The sequence below is a fragment of the Erpetoichthys calabaricus genome, chromosome 18 (assembly GCF_900747795.2).
Source record: "Erpetoichthys calabaricus chromosome 18, fErpCal1.3, whole genome shotgun sequence".
NCBI classification, from domain to species: domain Eukaryota; kingdom Metazoa; phylum Chordata; class Cladistia; order Polypteriformes; family Polypteridae; genus Erpetoichthys; species Erpetoichthys calabaricus.
In genome coordinates, this window is record NC_041411.2 from 83,381,035 (window position 1) to 83,400,559 (window position 19,525).

General features: G+C 38.7%; 1 protein-coding gene across 4 annotated transcripts in view; it reads left to right on the forward strand.

Annotated features, from left to right (window-relative positions):
- The window catches only part of LOC114668300 (ataxin-7), a 90,264-nt gene that overhangs the window by 57,408 nt on the left and 13,331 nt on the right, over positions 1 to 19,525 (forward strand). For 3 of the 4 annotated variants that reach the window (XM_028823960.2, XM_028823962.2, XM_028823961.2), the window contains one exon: positions 19,062 to 19,290. In XM_028823960.2, the coding sequence (XP_028679793.1) occupies positions 19,062 to 19,290 (229 nt within the window). Of the gene's footprint in view, positions 1 to 13,342; positions 13,580 to 19,061; positions 19,291 to 19,525 lie in introns of those variants that run through there. The other variant, XM_028823963.2, reaches the window with a different exon arrangement.

The window sequence follows — 19,525 nt, forward strand, 5'->3', positions numbered from 1 at the left end:
TTCTTCACCAACAAATACCCCACAGCTGCTGGACCCCATGACCCTGCCCAACACCCAGTCCATGCAAGCATTGAACAGAGTAGGAGCAGAACACACACTATAAGCGGCAATAAAAAGAACAGCCTTTGTTTGTGTGAATTATTCAATGATTGTGTGTCAGTTAAGGGGTAAAATCGTACTGGACATTTTCATTTTCATTTTGAGTTGGATTTTTTTGTTTAACCAGTGAATTGATCTTCCTAATTACAATAATGGATACTCGCGCACATTTATTGTGAAATAACATTTATAAATACATCGTCCTGGTGATCTTTGAATGTACATATTTTTCATGATTACATAATTTATAACGGTCTGAAATTATTTTTTTGCGCTTATGGGCTTTTTCTCACTCCCATCAGAGTCTCAGAATACATAGAGCACAAAGGATCACAGTGTTTCTAATCTTGTTCATTCATATTTTCTGAATAATAAAGAAATACAGTTCTTCAGTTTGATAGCATTTATTTGTATATGTAGTCAAAAATAATGAAACGGCAGTTAAACTACACCAAATGAGTATCTTTGTAATATGTCAGTATATATAGTATTTTTGCAGCACTTTGGGCAGGTCAAGTTAAAACGGTTTTGAAAAAGTTATCAACCAGTTTTTGAAACAAATCAAACAGCTGTAGTAGAATGTGCATTTATCTAAAAGGCATGCCATGCAGTGCTGTATTCCGAATGCTACTACATACTGCATTTAAAGGTGTGAATGAATGCTTGCTAGAATGGTAATGTACAACTTGAGAGTAAACTTGATAAACATCATATAGACATTAGCTAATCTTTTTGAACAGTTGTGATTTTTTATTTTAAACTCTCTACCATACTATTTGATCATTGGCACACACAACTTAGAATAATTGTAATAATTCACAATCTATTTTTATTCCTGCTTGTAATATTTCAGTAGCAGAGAGTGGGTGAAATGGGAGGGCGAGGGCTCACTTGCCTGAGTGCCCTCTTTGTATGCAGGAAGTGTTTGTTTTTTTTTTTTTTTTGATGCTGTAACGCTTGAACTGTCATCCAGAGAAAACCAAACCATCAGTGCCAACCATACCTGTTCTAAACTCTTCCTCTTCTGGTCCCCACCCTGTTTTTATTCTCGCTTATCACTGTAGTTGGAGTTAATGTAAATACACTTAGTGGTGGAGGCTTTGAAGATTTTATTCAGCTTTCAGAAGATGTTATAGAAAATCAAAGTGCTGACTATTGTAATATTGGATTTTGCATACTGATTTTTATTAAATATCAAATTTGAATTGAATAATCAATATATTGCTCAGCTCTTGTCAAGAATCAGTTACAAAATGCAGTGTAAATATACATCTATGGTTGCCCTTTAGTTCTTCTTGCACTTCTTTCAGGTGTAGTGCAGCAGCAGCTTCCTTCCAAACTGCACATAGGATAAGTCATAGTCATTTTAATATACGTACCTGTGTACTTTAGGTGTTCACTGTACATGATGTGCAGGTGTATACTCCAATGGGAGGGGAAAAATTGCTACTTTTTCTCTCAGGCAATTAATGTGCAATGACAATTTATTTCAAATCAATAGCATTCTAATATAATGGAATACACATGCTGTTTGTGAGTAGTAAAACGTGTCTGATTACCCGCTTCCTTCATTGTTAGTGGCAGATTTAAAAACATCAACTCATTAAATATTCAGGCTGTTTTTTTTTTTTTGTTTTTTTTTATGTATATAAAGGTTGTGTAGTTTAGCTTATAAACTTTTAAAGTTACATAGATATGTTCTCTATCCCAATTAATTATAATATGACTCGTCATGTGGAAAATGAGGCCAAAAAATGTATGCACTGTTAGTCCAAACCCCTCACCTGTTTTTTTTTTTTTGACTATTGGCACTTGATTTTTTTACAGTACAGTTAATGTGTGTTTAATTGTTTTATAGTTTTAATACCAAAGGCAATGTATGCAGGGTTGTTTAAATTTCAATTTATTTGCACATGATATTTAAGTTTGTATTTGGAAGTTTTTCTCTGAAAGTGATTTTTTTTTTTTTTTTTTTTTTTCAGTGTCGTGCCTGACATTGACCTGCTTGCAACTTTCTATCATCGTTGTAGTGTTTTGTCTTAAGTCGAGCTCTTACAGCTGTACTTTGCAGCAGTTTCTGTGTAGTTTGTGCAAGAAGTCTGCTTGTTGAATTGCTGTGGTTTTCTGATGGCAAGGTAATGAAGGAAGGCCAAGTTGGAATGATTGTAAACAAATGAGTTTGTTCCATGATATTCAGTTGCTGTCTTTTCATTTGCAAAATCCCAAACTTATTTACTGATAATACACTGAAACAGCTGTGATGGGTTTTTATTTTATGTTTGAAATTATAAAAAGTACAACAGTGCAATGTGAGTTAAATACTGAACCTAATTTCCTGCTAAAATGTTTCTGTAATTCTCTATAGAGCGTGACTTTCATTCTTGCCTGCACTTGAGGCTTGGTTTGTCCGTCTTTATTTCCTTTTAAACCAGCCCCCCCTTAATGTTGGGTTTCTTTAGCCATGGTAGAAGTAGGTGAACCTGACTCCATCCACACTGGACAACTGACCTGAGGTATTGACATGAAAAGCAGTGGGAGCTCATAGGGAAGATCACATAACATACCTTCTCTTAATATGGGAATGCTCAGCTGCTTTTCTGGCGAGTCAAGTGAGAATTTCTCACATCATGTGGAGGTGAAGAACTATCTGAGAAGTCTCAAACATTTTTAAAGTGTTTTTTTTTTAATACTGTAACTTGTAAGTTTCAAGTTTAACATGTTCTATAAGTGTGCTTGTGTTCTTGCATTGTTTTATCACATGAGGAAAAGGGTTTTTGTAAAATAGTCATATCACCAGTTTATCTTGGTTGCAAACGTATGAAACCAACCCAGCTTTCAATTTGTTTTACATTCCCTTAACTGTTTTAGCTGTGGATTTTGTTATCCATATTTCAAAATGTGCATTGACTTGTACAGTTACTTTCTTATACATTCTTTCGTTAAACTTGCTGCATTGTTTTTGCAATCAAACTATTGAAATGGTTTAGTTTAATCCATATAATTTTGGATTTTATCTTTTATATGTTATGTAATGATACATTCTCACATTACACTATGATTTGAAGCTGCTTCATATTGTCTTGTTGGAAAATTATCTTCAGAATAATCAGATTTCTGTTTTAACATTTGCATATGCTTTTCTCTTTTGATTTTTTTTTAAATAATGAAAAATCCTGAAAAAATAAACTTCTTGTAAGAATTTGTTTTAAATGTGTCCACTAGAGGGTGTCAACTGAACAGTTTAGAAGGGCATTGTGGAAAATGAGTACTGCTTAGGCATCAATGCTGTTCTTTAAATGTAATTTCATGATTATTTCTTTCTAAGCAAATGTTTTTTAAAATGTTAAGCTTAGAAATAATATACTTGTTTTCCGTTTCCTGCTTGGTGAGGATTTAATACTTTATTTGGGTAAGTGCGTCTTTTCATTCCATAATTCACTTGTTTTCTTTCCAACACATTCATATATTTTAATCTTTTTTTTATTATTAAGGACACACATTTCATTTTGACTAAGTGCATTTCTTTATTACATGGTTTACTTCAAAAAGAACAAAACAACACTATATGCTTCTAGTTTTTAAAATACTAATAAGTTTCATGAAACAATTGTTTTAGTCCATGATTGTAATAATCACGTTATCTGTAAAGGAAATATTGATTGAGAAAGCACTGAACAAAACATTTTTGTACAACTGTTTTTTTTTTTTTCTTAACACAGGCTAAACATACTGATTTACCAAAATTTAATTGCACATCTGTGCAATGACAATAAAAGGCATTCTATTCTATTTAGCACAGGGCTGGGTTAGTCACAGCTGTCAGTATCCTCATTTTTGTGCTATACCTATATTCTACTGTAAATAGCTGAAGTACAGCGTGTGTTCTGGTTGTAGGCAGTCTTGCAAATTCAACATGGGCATACACAATGTGCGCTGAGAGAAAAAAGGTAAACATAGACCAAAGCTATAATCCTGCAAGACAATGAAATAGTTATCCAAATCAATTAAGAAGAAAATGCAGTAAGTACCTGGTCTTAAATGAGATTCCACTTTGGTTGGTACAAAACTTTGTGTTGCTGTGGATGACATTCTCACCTCGGCCCCAATGTACTCCTGCGGGCAGTTGGGTATTATAGTAATGCTGGAGTTTATATTTTGACTAAGGGGCTTCGCTTGCCAACCCCCCCCGGCCTGCACTAAGCTCCAGCCAATTCTTGTCTCTGCCACTCGTGTATGTGGATTTCACTCTCACCAAACAACATATTTAATTCTTGTGGATATGCCTCTTCATTGGGAAGAAACACTACTTTCCCAGATGGCAAAATGAATTAGACGATCTACAAGTCTATGACGTAAAGTTTAAATCCGAACAATATATCCTCTTTTCGGTGTTCCGTTATTTTACAGAGTAATGATTTCTGTTTGTGCTAATGCGATCTTTACTATCATTTTTTTGAGACTTTCGTATTTTAGTACTTTCATTATCTCTAACCTTCTCTGCATGTGTACCGTGCCAACGGTTTTGAACCTCTTTATGACGTTCTACTTTGTTAGCTACTCTTTGTCTTTTATTTCTGGCCCCCGGCGTGGTTAAATCTCTTGGCACAAAATCTCGTCTTGCGGGACGTGGAAGTATCTTTCTGAAAAAATTGCGTCGTGTACCAGGCTAAAAAGTCTCATCTCATCCCAGGATTTTTTTATGTAATAGATATCTGAAGCACTATAATAATGTAAATGTTAAGACTGGTTATAAAAGAGTAGTAAAAATATTGATCATAGGTCATACTCTGAGAAATTATCAGAGATATCAGATATAAAAACTTAATACATATTACACTTGCCTTTGTACTTGAGTCAGTGTACATTATATAGAGTTTGAAACATTAATGTCTCAATCCACAGAAACAAAAGGTAGTCTTAGGAGTATATAATATATAATGACTTTTTTTTAATTATTCATCGTAGATTTTATGCCAAAATGTGTCCTGCTGGCACAAACATGTGAAGCCCTGCTACAAATTGTATAGAAGCTTTTATCTCAGTAGCAGTAGCACAGAATTTTTTGTGGCAAAGATAAAATGAGTGCCAGATAATTGTGACAGAAGTTAAATCAGTTCTTCCAGTGCAGGTTTCTGTTCTGTCCTACTGCACCTGTTAATGAAAATTGTAAAGAAAGGTTGAAATAGTGGACAGAACTTGCATAACCTTTTGTGCATCCATTGAACACACTGGCAATATTATTGATAGGGATTACGGTTTTCAGTTTTAGACGTGAACCTGACACACACTCTCACTTTTATTCTTCCTTCCATTTGCATTCCAAAGTTCAGGCAAATGTTAAGTAACCAGTAACACTCCCACCACCAGATTCAGAGAGCATTTTTCCTAATGATGCTGATCAGCAACTCATCTTGACAATTGCATGCGGGTTTCTTATATCCATCACCTGATGATGCATTCACATTCTGTTCACCTGTTTAGAGAACATGTCAGTATAGTTGAAATTAAGTACGAGGGTAAATCAAAAATGGATGGCATTTTGAAAATTGTACACAATGGATAGATCCTGATGTGATGCAACACTCTGTGATGCCTTATGGGCAGTTCAAACATGCAGAGCACAGCACTCCGCCGTTAATCTTGTTGAAGACAAAATCAAATGAACATGGATACTCCGCTGCAGGATTGCACCATTGTTGAATAATGCATCATAGTGAAATTTCTTTGGGAAGAGGGAGTGAAACCAGAAATTCACTGAAGGAGCATACCCCCATGAGGAAGTGAAAATAGCATGATTCAATAAAAAGTTTGAATGGGTAGAAAGGTTTAAAGCATGCCAAACAAGCATAACCAACAAAGCTCGATCTAGTCAACCATCAACTTTGTGCACATATGCCCACATCGACCTGGCAAGTGCCTTTCGTCATAGAAGTCCGACGAGTTATGTTGTCCACTGTTGCCTATTGTTTGGATATCAACTATCGATCTGCACATGATGACTCAGGGTATTGTGAAGTTTCCACACAGCTTACTGATCTACACAAGCAACAGTACGTGGAGGTTGTGACACAATTCCTTCCAGCAACATCATACTGAGCACTGGAGTGCCGCAGGGCTGTGTGTTAGTCTACTGCTGTTCACCTTGCAGACTCACGACTGCACAGCCATGCACAACACCAACCACATCATCAAGTTTGCGGATGATATGACCGTGCTGGGACTGATAAGCAGGGATGATGAAACAGCATACAGAGATGAGGTGGAATGGCTGTCTGCATGGTGTGAAGACAACAATCTATCTCTCAATGTTGACAAGACAAGAGAGATAATCATGAACTTCAGAAAATCACATCCTGCCCACATCCCACTCAGCATCAACGGTTTAGATGTGAAGGCTGTTAGGAGTACCAAGTTCCTAGGTGTGCACATAACTGAGGAACTTATGTGGACACAACACCTCATTACTAATCAAGAAAGCCCAGCAGAGACTACACTTCCTGAGGCGGCTGAAGCGAGCAAGTCTTCCCCCTTCCATCCTCACCATGTTCTACAGAGGCACCATTGAGAGTGTTCTGACCAGCTGCATCACTGTCTGGTATGGCAACTTCAACATATCCGACCGCAATCGCCTACAAAGGATAGTGAAGACAGCAGAGAACATTATTGGGGTGCCTCTCCCTTCACTACAGGACATATTTTACAAACGTAGTGTCCGCAAGTCCTGCAGCATTGAGCAGGACCCCTTGCACCCCTCACATGGACTTTTCACACTTCTGCCATCCATATCTATTGACTATATTTATGTATCTAGATTGCAAATACCATACACTGCATCAATGTTCATATTGCTAACTACACATCAATATTGCTGCTACTTCTTTGTCTTGTCTTTGCACAATATCTTTTTTTGTGTTTTAATTTTAAATTTAAATTTTAATTCTATTTTTAATTTTTTATTTGCATGTCATGTTGTTACACTGTGGACCCTGAGCTTCGCAATTTCTTCTATCTGTATACAGTGGAACCTCGGTTCACGAACGTCTCGGTACACGTACAAATCGGTTTATGACCAAAAAGTTTGCCAAACTTTTGCCTCGGTTCACGACCATACACTCGGTATACGAACAAGCCAGTTTCCCTTTCGGTTTGTACATGTTCAGTCTCTCCCTGTGCATTTCCTGTGCAGTGAGAGAGCGCGACACACACGCACACACAGAGGCAGCATGAGAGACAGACGCACACACGGAGGCAGCGCGAGAGAAAGACACGCACACAGGCAGCGCGAGAGAAAGACACGCACACAGGCAGCGCGAGAGAAAGAGACACGCACACAGGCAGCGCGAGAGACAGACAGACGCACGCACACAGGCAGCGCGAGAGACAGACAGACGCACGCACACAGGCAGCGCGAGAGACAGACAGACGCACACACACAGGCAGCGCGAGAGACAGACAGACGCACACACACAGGCAGCGCGAGAGACAGACAGACGCACACACACACAGGCAGCGCGAGAGACAGACAGACGCACACACACACACAGGCAGCGCGAGAGACAGACAGACGCACACACACACACACAGGCAGCGCGAGAGACAGACAGACGCACACACACACACAGGCAGCGCGAGAGACAGACAGACGCACACACACACACAGGCAGCGCGAGAGACAGACAGACGCACACACACACACACAGGCAGCGCGAGAGACAGACAGACGCACACACACACACAGGCAGCGCGAGAGACAGACAGACGCACACACACACAGGCAGCGCGAGAGACAGACAGACGCACACACACACAGGCAGCGCGAGAGACAGACAGACGCACACACACACACAGGCAGCGCGAGAGACAGACAGACGCACACACACACACAGGCAGCGCGAGAGACAGACAGACGCACACACACACACAGGCAGCGCGAGAGACAGACAGACGCACACACACACACAGGCAGCGCGAGAGACAGACAGACGCACACACACACACAGGCAGCGCGAGAGACAGACAGACGCACACACACACAGGCAGCGCGAGAGACAGACAGACGCACACACACACACAGGCAGCGAGAGAGACAGACAGACGCACACACACACACAGGCAGCGCGAGAGACAGACAGGCAGCGCGAGAGACAGACAGACGCACACACACAGGCAGCGCGAGAGACACACAGGCAGCGCGAGAGACACACAGGCAGCGCGAGAGACAGACAGACGCACACACACAGGCAGCGCGAGAGACACACAGGCAGCGCGAGAGACAGACAGACGCACACACACAGGCAGCGCGAGAGACAGACAGACGCACACACACAGGCAGCGCGAGAGAGAGTGGGCTGGACTCTTAAGGTAGGAGGAAGGCAGTTAAAGAATGCACTGGGCTTGATTTTGTTTTCACTTCTGTTTACAGCGATCGGTTTGTAGTGTGCATTGTTGCAATGTTACTTTTCTTGGTGGTTTATTAAATTACTGATTTTTTTCAAATGTTCATTTTTTTCCCTGTGCTTAAAACTCATTAAAAAAAAAAAAAAAGTGTTTTTAGCCAGCAGTTGGTAGCGCTATATCGCGAACTATTGCAGTGTTAGTTTTCTCTGTTGTTCAAGGTTTTCTCAGTGTTATTCAATGTTTTTACATTTAGTTTACTACCAGCAAGCCCGCGATTCTCGAAAGAATCGCAAATCCAAGAATGGCAATCACTTTCTGTTCCCTCCGATATTTGGAGGGATGAAATATCATGGAGGGTGGGTGCGGTCGTAGCCATACGGGCTCGTGTTTGCATTACTAATCGTTGAGCTCTATCCATTTGGAGCCGTGACCCCTTTGCCTCCGCTGTGTCAGAAGCGCATTGTGGGCGCGTCCGTTCATTGTGTTTATCCATACAGGCCCGTTTTGTATTTTCGTTAGTTGAGATCTTTCATTGTGGAGCCGTGACGTCTTTGCTTCTGGTGTGTCTGAAGCGCGTTGTAGGAGCCTCCGTGTATTGTTGTTATCCATGCAGTCTCGTCTGTGTTGTTCTGTGCCTGTGTCGTTAGGTAGACGTCGTTTACTGTTAGGAAGCATAATCCAACTTACATTTAATACTGAATTACCGTTATGTGATTCACATATGCCACACTGACTTCTGGCACAGTGGATTAGAGCAAGTGTAGTTTACAGGTTGTGGTGTGTGGGCGCCACGTACTGTCTCTGGGAAGTACGGGCTTGGTGTCGTATTACAGATCGTTGAGCTCTTTCCATTTGGAGCCGTGATTCCTTTGCCTCTGCTGACACGGACTGCTGGCACAGAGGATTAGAGCAAGTTTACTTTACAGGTTGTGTTGTTTGGGCGCCACCTACCCACTCTGGGAAGCCGCTGGGTTTAACTCTGGGGCGCTGCGGTGCATTGCGCATGCGCGTTGGTCCGCCGTCCGCGGCGCATGTGCTCGGTGCGTCCGCCGTCCGTGCATAAATTAAACTGTCGTTTAGTAATATAGATTACGCTGTGCATTCTATGGTTTAATTAACTATATTTGTGCTTAAAAACTTAAAGTATATATTTACATACAGTTCGTATGGTCTGAAATGGATTAATTGTATTTACATACAATCCTATGGGGGAAATTGCTTCGGTTTACGACCAGTTTTGGAACGAATTATGGTCGTGAACAGAGGTTTCACTGTACTTGTATATGATTGAGATGACAATAAAGTTCACTTTGACTTTGAAACATTATGAAGAAGATCCATGTGTTGTGGAGCAAATTGTCACTGGAGATGAGACCTGGGTGAGTCCTAAAGCAAGACACAAATCATGCAGTAGAAACGGCCATCATCTCCAGTAATGAAGAAATTCAAATGCCAACAAAATCGTGATGATGACCTTTTGTGACGTGAAGAGTCCTATTCTTGTACATTTCAGCAATACTGTATAGTCAATCAGTGCCCAGTACAGCACTATGCCTAGAGAAACTGAAACCCCTAAAATAGTCTTGCTGCTTCTTGACCATGCATGTCCCCATGCAGCTTCTACAACGGTGGAGGCAATGCAACAGCTGTGGTTTAAATATCTTCCATATCAACCTTACAGCCCTGATCCAGCACCATACGACTTCAGTCATTCTAAAGAGGCTCTACATAGTTGTAGGTTCAGCTCTGATAAGGTTAAGGAAGCAGTGCAGACCTCGATTCAGGATCGGACAGAAAGTTGCTTCTTCCATGGAATGAAAGTTAGTGGAAAGATTCAAGAAGTGCCTCAGCCTGCAGGGAGACAATGTGGAGAAGTGATAGAACTGTTATTGTCATCTGTTCACAGCTACTGGCATTGAAGGATGAGTTGGCTTTACTTTTTGATTCGCACTCCTCTTTGTAGCAGCCTATCGTGGTATACCCTAGTAATGGAAATGTTGTCCAAAGCATAAAAGGTAATTAGTTTTGCCACTGTCATGTATAGCGGTAGTCCAGTATTGTACAGATTGTTTCAATGATCAATTGAGTAATCTTTTTTTTTTTTTTTTTTTTTTTTTAATAACCGAAATTAACATAATCAACTTTGATACTTTAAGCATCTCTAAAATTTTGAACATAATCTGTTGTGAATAATCATGTAGTTTGCTACTAGCATTACCTAACCCATAAAATTCAATTCGGGGTCTGTAGTACAAAATAGCAGGTAGATGGGGGGGGGGGGTTACTCTGAGCTGTTTATTTCCTGTTCAGCTGGCCAGAATATGTTCCTAGGCCTATATAAGGAGTTCTAAGTTTGTTGTAGTCTTTAAACTAGGGGAATAAAACGCAAAAAGCAGGAAATAATAAGTTGACAAAGTCATAAATTTAAGTAGCACTCTACAGCTATATGCAGTTATCTGCGGTAAGCCATAACTCACCTTGTGGCGTCCGGTGAGTCTTGGATGAAACCTAAAAGTCTTCTTTCTTGGGTACTGCTGAAAAGCTGTGTTAATGTAGTTCTGTCATGTCCACAGGCACCTGCATTTTATAAGGGGAATCCCTCAAAAGTCCATATGTGTTGGCAGTTCTTTCAGTTGCTTGTTTTACATTTTCTGAAGGAAATGTTTTTATCTGAAGTATCTTTTCATTGTTTGGTTTGTTTCTTGCTGAGATGCTATCTTGGACATAAGGAGTACAGCAAGGGATTTCTTGTGATATTTGAATGTGTTTTTAGAACCTTTGGATATCCTATACAATTTTTCTTTTTGAGGGATATGCTCATTTAGAAAGTGTTGTGATCTTTAATTACTCCTTGTACAATTCTAGTTATTAATAAACTAGTGATTTACTAAATGCTTTGCTCTTTTAAGACTTTCCAAATTGTCAATTTGTTGAACTAAATGGCATAGTGCATTACACCACATGGTAAAAGCAGCACTTGTGACTAATATAGGCTATGTCCACAGTACCACATTGTCATTTTATGTATTTTTTTATGAAGACAATATCCTTACACACTGGAGTTTTCACATTGTTCCCTATCCGTACTGAAGTGCACAAAATTGCATATGACCTACACTAGGCATGAGTGCATCGGTAAAAATGCTTTCACGAAGGGACTGTGTAGTTCTGAAAGCACATAAAACACAAGGGTATCTGATTTCAAGTCACATTAACCTTCTTAGCATTGAATTTTTCTCAAAAAATGTAAAAAGCATTTTGCTTGAAAATGACATTTATTAAATTTCATCTTTCCACTGTAAAACATGCAAAACACTAAATGTACAAAGTCACAAGTGTAAAGAGTATGATATAAATAATAAATAAATAAATGAATGATGATGATGCTAAGACCATATCTATTGTCGATGTGTTTTGTGTGGTATATCTTTGAATGGGAAAACTGCTTTGGTGTACATGGTGCAGATTTATTACAAGCAGGATCAGCAGAAACCCAAATGCAAGCGTCGCCTTCGGTTTTATTGGAAACACTTTGTTTCACTGTCTGAAGACAGATTCACGTCGTCATCACTGCTATTAAAAGGTGTTTCAACATGAGTGCTCCTATCACTGTGAAGAGCGTTCTGCACCTGGGCCGCCTACAACATTTCCCGAGTAATGCTCAGTCCTGAAGCTTACGTAAGACACGCCTATACCATTGTCCAAGTTGCGCTCGGGACTGATGCTGTAAGCACTTTTACAGCCTGAGTAATCCTTGGGTATAATGCTCATGCGAGATGCATCTATGTACTTGCCTGAGTGACACTCAGAACTAACTCTCTTAACACTGTTTTCACATGCAAAGTAATGCTCGAGTCTAACACTAAGCAGGTTAATGCTCTGTTTACAGTTGAAGGTGACGGTCTTCAGAGCTGGTGATGGGTGTCTTGTTATTAAATAAAAACAAAGCAAATGTTAAAGCAACACACAAAGTGTTTAGCACGATGTTTATTTACAGTAGAATCAATTATAAGCAGTCCACAGCAATCAGAGCACATCTTGCACTAAAACACATTTGTAAAAGTAACTCAATAGAGAAAATAAATACATGAATGGATGCATGTGTGCATTTGTATCTTTGGTTTATTGCATTGTGCTTTTGTGTCTTTCTCCCTCCTGTAATGTTGTGATCCTGGCTGCATTTTACACCTGTCCACGTCATTTAAGCACCTTGTTATTAATTTTGCTGTAGAATGTGCTTCTCTTTGGACTGGTGATGTTACCCTAATGGGTGTGTGTGACCCTGCGATGGACGGGCTCACTGTCTAAGGATTGTTCCAATCTTGTGCCCTATGCTTGCTGGGGTATGCTGTAGCTCCCCATGACCCTCCTCAGGATTAAGTGGGCTTAGTAAATGGTATTGTATGATGCACAAACTTTACTGTTAATTCATCTCTATATAGTAAATTTGATCATACACACTCTATTTATTTATTTATTAAGGAAATGCCTTTCTGGAGTTATTGCAATCATTTTGTGCCAAGAGTTAATTTTTCACTCTTTATGGATTGCGACGTTCAGGCACTGTCAGTTTAGTTTTGTGCTCGGATGTTTTATTCCTTACTAGGCCCAGATACTCCAATATCTAAAACATTGTTATTTAGATCTGTTTGCACCATAAATAACTTCCGGTCCAGCCCTTTGAAACAGTTGAAACATTGCCTTTGTAGTGCCGTGGTTATTTTGCATAAACCAGGACTTCTGGTATGACTGTATTAGATAAAATTAGACTCCTCCTGTTTTTCTATTTATCTGCCAGGACCTTTGTGACTCAAGTGTATTTTTCTGTCGTAGCAATCATTACATTAGACCAAACATGGAGTCCGTGAGCAGTTAGTGAGCAAAAGACAGCAAACAATCCTGGATTTCAGCAATGTGTGAGCTGGAAGGAACAAACTAATTATGTGAAACAAGACCTCTTGGCGATGCCTGATTAAGTGGCCGTCTCTTGTACAGAACTGTAAGCGTAAGGCAAATCTTCTTGTGCAGTTTTTCTGAGGCAGTCATTGGCAAGAAGCCCAGAACTGCATGGAGTTTGCAGAAGGTTAGTGGAGTTAACTCACCCGAGCACGGAACAAGTTGTACTTTGTGCATTAGAAGTTGGATTTATTTAATATTTAATCTTAACACCTTATGCTTTGTACTGATTTTGATCATTTTTTGCACGTGTTTTGTAATTGCAGTTTTTTTGGATTAAATCAGATGAGGGATTAGTTGTTTGGATCCGTCCAGCTATTCTGAAAAGTTATTTGAGTGCTCTTGGACAAAGTTTTGCAGATGGAGGAAAGCTGCTTATTCTGACTACACCACCCACAAAATAATGCCAAAACTGATCACTTCCGACTATGCATAGCCGATTAAAGCAAACAAAATCTACAGTACTAGCTTAACTGTTTTCCACAAGAATATGCATAATTATATTTGGCTACAACAGAGGTACTAGTATTTTTTTTTTTAAATATACACCCACGTTTCATTTCATGGTTATTGCAAAAGACAAGTACATAAAGCAAAACATAATTGTGATTCATAATTATTTCAGTAAAGCAAAAATAATAATTTTATTGCAGGTATTAGAGCATGTTAGAAATCTTTTTATAAAGTAGTGTTAAAAATCAGAAAAGCATGATCTCAGTTTATTGTTGTGACTTTGAAAGCCAGGAGTTCTGTAAGCAGGAAGTTGTACCTGACAGTCGTATTTAAACTGATTGGAAAACCCATTTCACGGCCACATAATGTTCATTTAAATATGGCAGCATGCCCGAGTTCAGACCAGTTGAATATCGAAGAAGATGCACTTCATTGACATTTCTGACCATTCTTTGTGCCACCATGCAATGTTGTCATTAAATCTGAGAACAGATCTGATGTTGAATAGTTTAAAAACTGGCCAGTTAATTTGTCTTTGTCATAAGTGATCTTGCAAACATTTTTCTCATGTGCTTTAATTTTATTTTGCATCAAAACATTTAGGCTATTGTTTTGACTGCAGTCTGCGAAAGTCTTTATAAAATATTAGGTCTCGAAATTTGTTGTGAAATTGCGGATATCCCACACACATTTAGTAATTCCCACAAATTCTAATTAAAATTTCCCACACATTTATTATTAAACAATCTGTCTTTCTTGAGTATTCAACTTGTAAAATATTTTATAATTATTCCTTGTGTTACTTAGGAATTCGTTTACTTTTTCGTGTGTACATTTTATTAAGCTTAGATGCTTAGGATGTCACGAACATGTCACCATTGCACTTGACTTGACTTGAACTTGCAGCTGCTGAATTCAGATCTCACCTGTGTGAATGAGACGTGGGCAGCACATGATGCTCGGTGTTTTAACTTTTGTTAGAAGAAACCCTTTGTTAAACTGAAGGCTATAAACCATCTAAAGTGTATTCTTGCACTCAAACCAAAAATACAGGAAGTTGACCTTAATTGTTTACTCAAGTTTATTCAGTGTCATTACTTTTAATTGATAAATTGACTTAGTGTTGGGCGGTATGACCAAAATTCTATATCACGGTATTTTTCAAAATTATACCAGTTTCACGGTATTGGACGGTATTTTTTCCCATGCTGTTAACCACATTTTCCACTGCAATTACTGGCTAAGAATAACCTATTCCACTGTCATGAGAATTGTATATTGTACAAAAAACATTTTAATGTGCACACAAGTATTAATACAGGTTTGCATGATAGTTTTCAAGGGGGTGGCACTAATGAAAAGAAGGAATCACATTGCATCACAGATGCAGTCAAAATATAGAGCCTTTTTATTGAACAAAGTTTGCAAACAACTTAAACTAAAATTTTGACAACACATTTTCAACCATCCAAAGAGGCATTTAGACAACTACACTTTAATGTTAACAATCTCTGTCAACTGACACGTTAAAGTGACTTTTTAAACAACTTTACCATTATTAAACTGCATAATATTTAAACTAATAAATATTAACAATAAAATAAATAGTGCAACTTCCAGTAATAATACAATTACTTCCAAGACTTCAAGCCCAGGTACATTACACAGTATTCACCAAATTAAAATAAAACAAGTGCAACTTGGTGATGACATCTTTACCAACTGAACCATGATTAAGGCAAACTACAGTAATATGGACCTTGCTTCAAGCTAAGCTGTATACATAAATAATAAAACTGCAACTTGCATTTATAATACTGTTTGTGGTATATAGCCCTACGGAATTGTATTAGGGCCACGGTGAAGAAAAAAAAAATACGGATACAGGGAAGAATAAAGATTAAATATAGATTAATATAGATTAAAGTCGACATTTCCACTTTATTCTTTATTTTGTCATTAAGTAGAATGTCGTAAACTTAACTTCATCCTAAAATCAATGTTTAATTTACTAGATTTTCTCAAACACCGTCATAAGTTAATGTAGCACATTAAATGCTTTGTGTTAAGTGTTCCCCGAACCAGTTGTTAATCGCTACACGCTTCTTAAACTGACTTCCTGTACACTAAGAGGAGGCGCAGGCAGCAATCGCCGCACAGAATACATTCACTTCATGATATTCCTGCTCTCTGAAAATATAGAATGCTAAGATAAATTTTCACGTTGAAATGCATTAAAGCAGGTATTAAACATGCATGGTAGTGCTGCTCCCTCGCAGTAAGTGGTCCCCAGGTGTACGTTCAGTGTAGAGAACTTTATGGCAGGTGTGACGAGGCTCCAAAAAACTGGATGTATGAATGAGTATCGCACAGGTTTAACTTAAGTATTGTGTAAATATTGGGTTAGTGATCTGGTGGTCACAGACACGAACATAGAATTCAGTGAATGTTCTACTGAGCGGGCTTTCTTTATTGCATGCATGCGTGCTGTCTCTGTCTGACGTACCAAAACCCCAGTTCCTATCCTTCCTTTTTCTTTCACCACATGATAAACGTCTTTGTGAAATTAAAACTAGTTTCTTTGTAGGACGCTTTTCCCTTTGATGTCATAATGCACCCCTACATTCTTTTATGGTCTTTTAGAATTGTTTGGGTTTTGCAGCAGTTCATGGTAACCTGAAAGTAATGTTCACTGGCAAATTATTAAAAACTAGACATTAAGCCCGTTACAATAACGGGCGCTAGAACAGTAGTCCATAAACATTACTAGGAACAGTCTATATTAAATGGCAAGGGACCTTTTACCTCATTAAATTTTTTCCGTAAAATGCCTGTAATTTTCTCTGACAGTAATACTGGCATTGCTGTCCGTAATATGCATTTTAATTTTCTGTCACAACAGTGGGCAATCAGCAGATTCTCCCCAGCAACTGATTTAATGTGTGCGAAAATAAATCTACTTTTAAAAGTCATTGTATTGTAATATCATGAAAATTCGTATATTTAGGAAAACCCCTTCAACGACTAACACTTTACCAGGCCAAGCTTCTTAATCGCAAATCTGACATCCTCAGAGTGAACACTTGCACAACAATGGGGAAGCTGGTCTCCGCGTCTCAATACCCGATTGGATTTTTCGTGTTTTATGTTTTAGGTCTTACCTCATTTACCGAAATCCGATTGGGTCGGCTGCGCAATATTTTATAGGTCCTGCCCTCTCTGTCTTGTATGACGTGTCAGGCGGCCTTTGAAGCATCGCACCGTGCCCCGCGCATGCGCACTTCACCAGAAGACACACACACACAGACACTGGACGCACACAGGGGTTTTATTAAAGAGGATAATACACACAGTCATTCTTAAACCTGCTTACTTGAATTCAGAAAAGGAGGCAGCAATAGCCTATCCTGGCAGTACTGGGGCTCAATGCAGGTAAAAGGGCCTGGACAGGGTACCAGTCCAGTATGATCCTTTCATGCACATACCCAACACCCAGTGTGACCATTTAACCAAAACTACAGGCTTTGAGAAAGTGAGAGGAAATCGGAGACCAGTTGAAAAGTACAGAGACACATGGACAACATGCAGACTTCACTTAGACAGTCAGGTGCTGGTATACTGGATCTGTGCTTGTATATTTTAAATATGTGAAGTTTCTTAAATTAGCAACATTCACAGTCTTATGTTGATTGCGCAACTGTCTTAAATCTGCAGAAAATTATACTCTGATGGGAAAACACTACTGTATGGATTAAAAATAAACATGCTTTTTACATTACAACCTTGATTTTTTTTTTTTATTAAAATTATTTGAAAGATTGCCTGATAACTTTCTACTCCGAATGTTAAAGCTACTGGTATCACAGAGAATAAGTTGTAACATTTATAGTGACTGAAGGCTTTTGTTGCAACTCCGTTTTTTAATTAGAAGTCAGTTCTTGCTGTCAAAGCACAAGATACATTTTTATGCTTTATTGTAGTTTCCTTGCTTGTTTAAATTTCCCTCTCTTAAATGTTTGTTTCCCCCCTGCTTTTAATTTCTCTTTATTAGCAGTGAGATGCAAATGAGAAAGGAGCCAGCAGTTCTGAATCTGGCTTGTTTCTGTTTACACCTGTGAGCATTCATCATGAACTATCTGGTGTGATAAAATATCTAGATGTAAACTAAAGATAAAAAAGTGAAATACTGGGAATTACTCACTTTGGTTCAGATTAAAAGTTATTTGGATGATATCCTTACAAAAGAAAAACTGGACGACATAATACTGGAGTGACATAGTAGAATGAGAACACTTACGAGCCATAATATTAAATAAGGTCTGTTAATAGTATGGATTGATTTCTAATTAAACCATCATGTTGGAACAGAACCTGCAGCCAAAGCCGCCATCCAGGACCCAACTCTGCAGACCCCTGCTCTAGCTTGTGCAAAGTTCCCATCAACCTCTCTAATCATGGCAGCCTCTCTAATCAAACTTCCTTTTTCTTGCTTGACCATTCAGGTCAGATGGACAGCATGATCTATGCCAGGATTAGGTGGTGCCTTATGCTTTCCATTTCTTTATGTGTTAGTCTTCACTCTACTCTGTGGGGGTTTTTAAATGTTAAATATAAAAATGATTTCTATCTCGCAACTTGTGCCTTTCCACCACTTTATCTCAGATGTTCTTGAATGACACATTTCGGCCCATAGTGGATTCTTTTCTCCGAAACTCATTTCAAAGCAGCAGTGGAATGCTCTAGAAACTGCTTTTTATTGTGAATTAATCAAAATCAACACAATTTATGATAAATGGGAGCCAATTTGTTGTGTGATCTATAAGGTTTTCAGTTATGCCTGTGGACGTTGACTGGTGCGAGGGAGGGGTGTGTTCACTGGTTTTGTTTTAATTTTCATTTTTTTCTTGCCTTATGTTGAGTTACTGTGTGCATAAAAGAGGAACAAGTTTAACTGATGTCATTTTCAGAATGTCATAGAAGAAATGAAAGGAGATGGTAAATTTCCTGTACCCACTGTATTCTTTTTATTGAATAATGTACTTTATACAAATAATATAAAAATAGTTCACAATATTTGAAGCTTTCAGTGTTTTTTGAGTGTCAAGTGCTGTCTTGTTGAAGTCATTTTTTTGTTGTTAATCTTTTGCCTTTAACAGAAAGAAGACATAGTTCATCTAGCAATCCTCCCCTTACCCCAACACCCACTTCTGCCTATTCTCTCGCCTCCACGCTCCCGAAGAGAACCATCAGTAGCTATAGCACCAGTCGTCCACCTGCTGGAAACAGCAGTTCAACCAATTCCAAAAGCTCCAAGTTTCCCAAAGAAAAGTTGCATGGAAATAGTGGAAGTAACAGGCCAATGCATCTGCAACACACTGAAAGGATGTAAGTGTTTGTGTTGTTACTCTTATACTTCACTATTCTGTACTTAGTTTCTGTAGTCTAATGTATTTAGAATCACAGTTTTAAGATGTGCCTTACATCTGAAACTGCAAACCTGAGTAATCTACTGTAATAACACATTTTGTGCATAACAAGACTCCCATCTGCTGATAGTAGCTGTGTTCAGTGTATTGTAAACTCTCTAATTGAGATTTGACAGTTTAAGATATGAACTTGT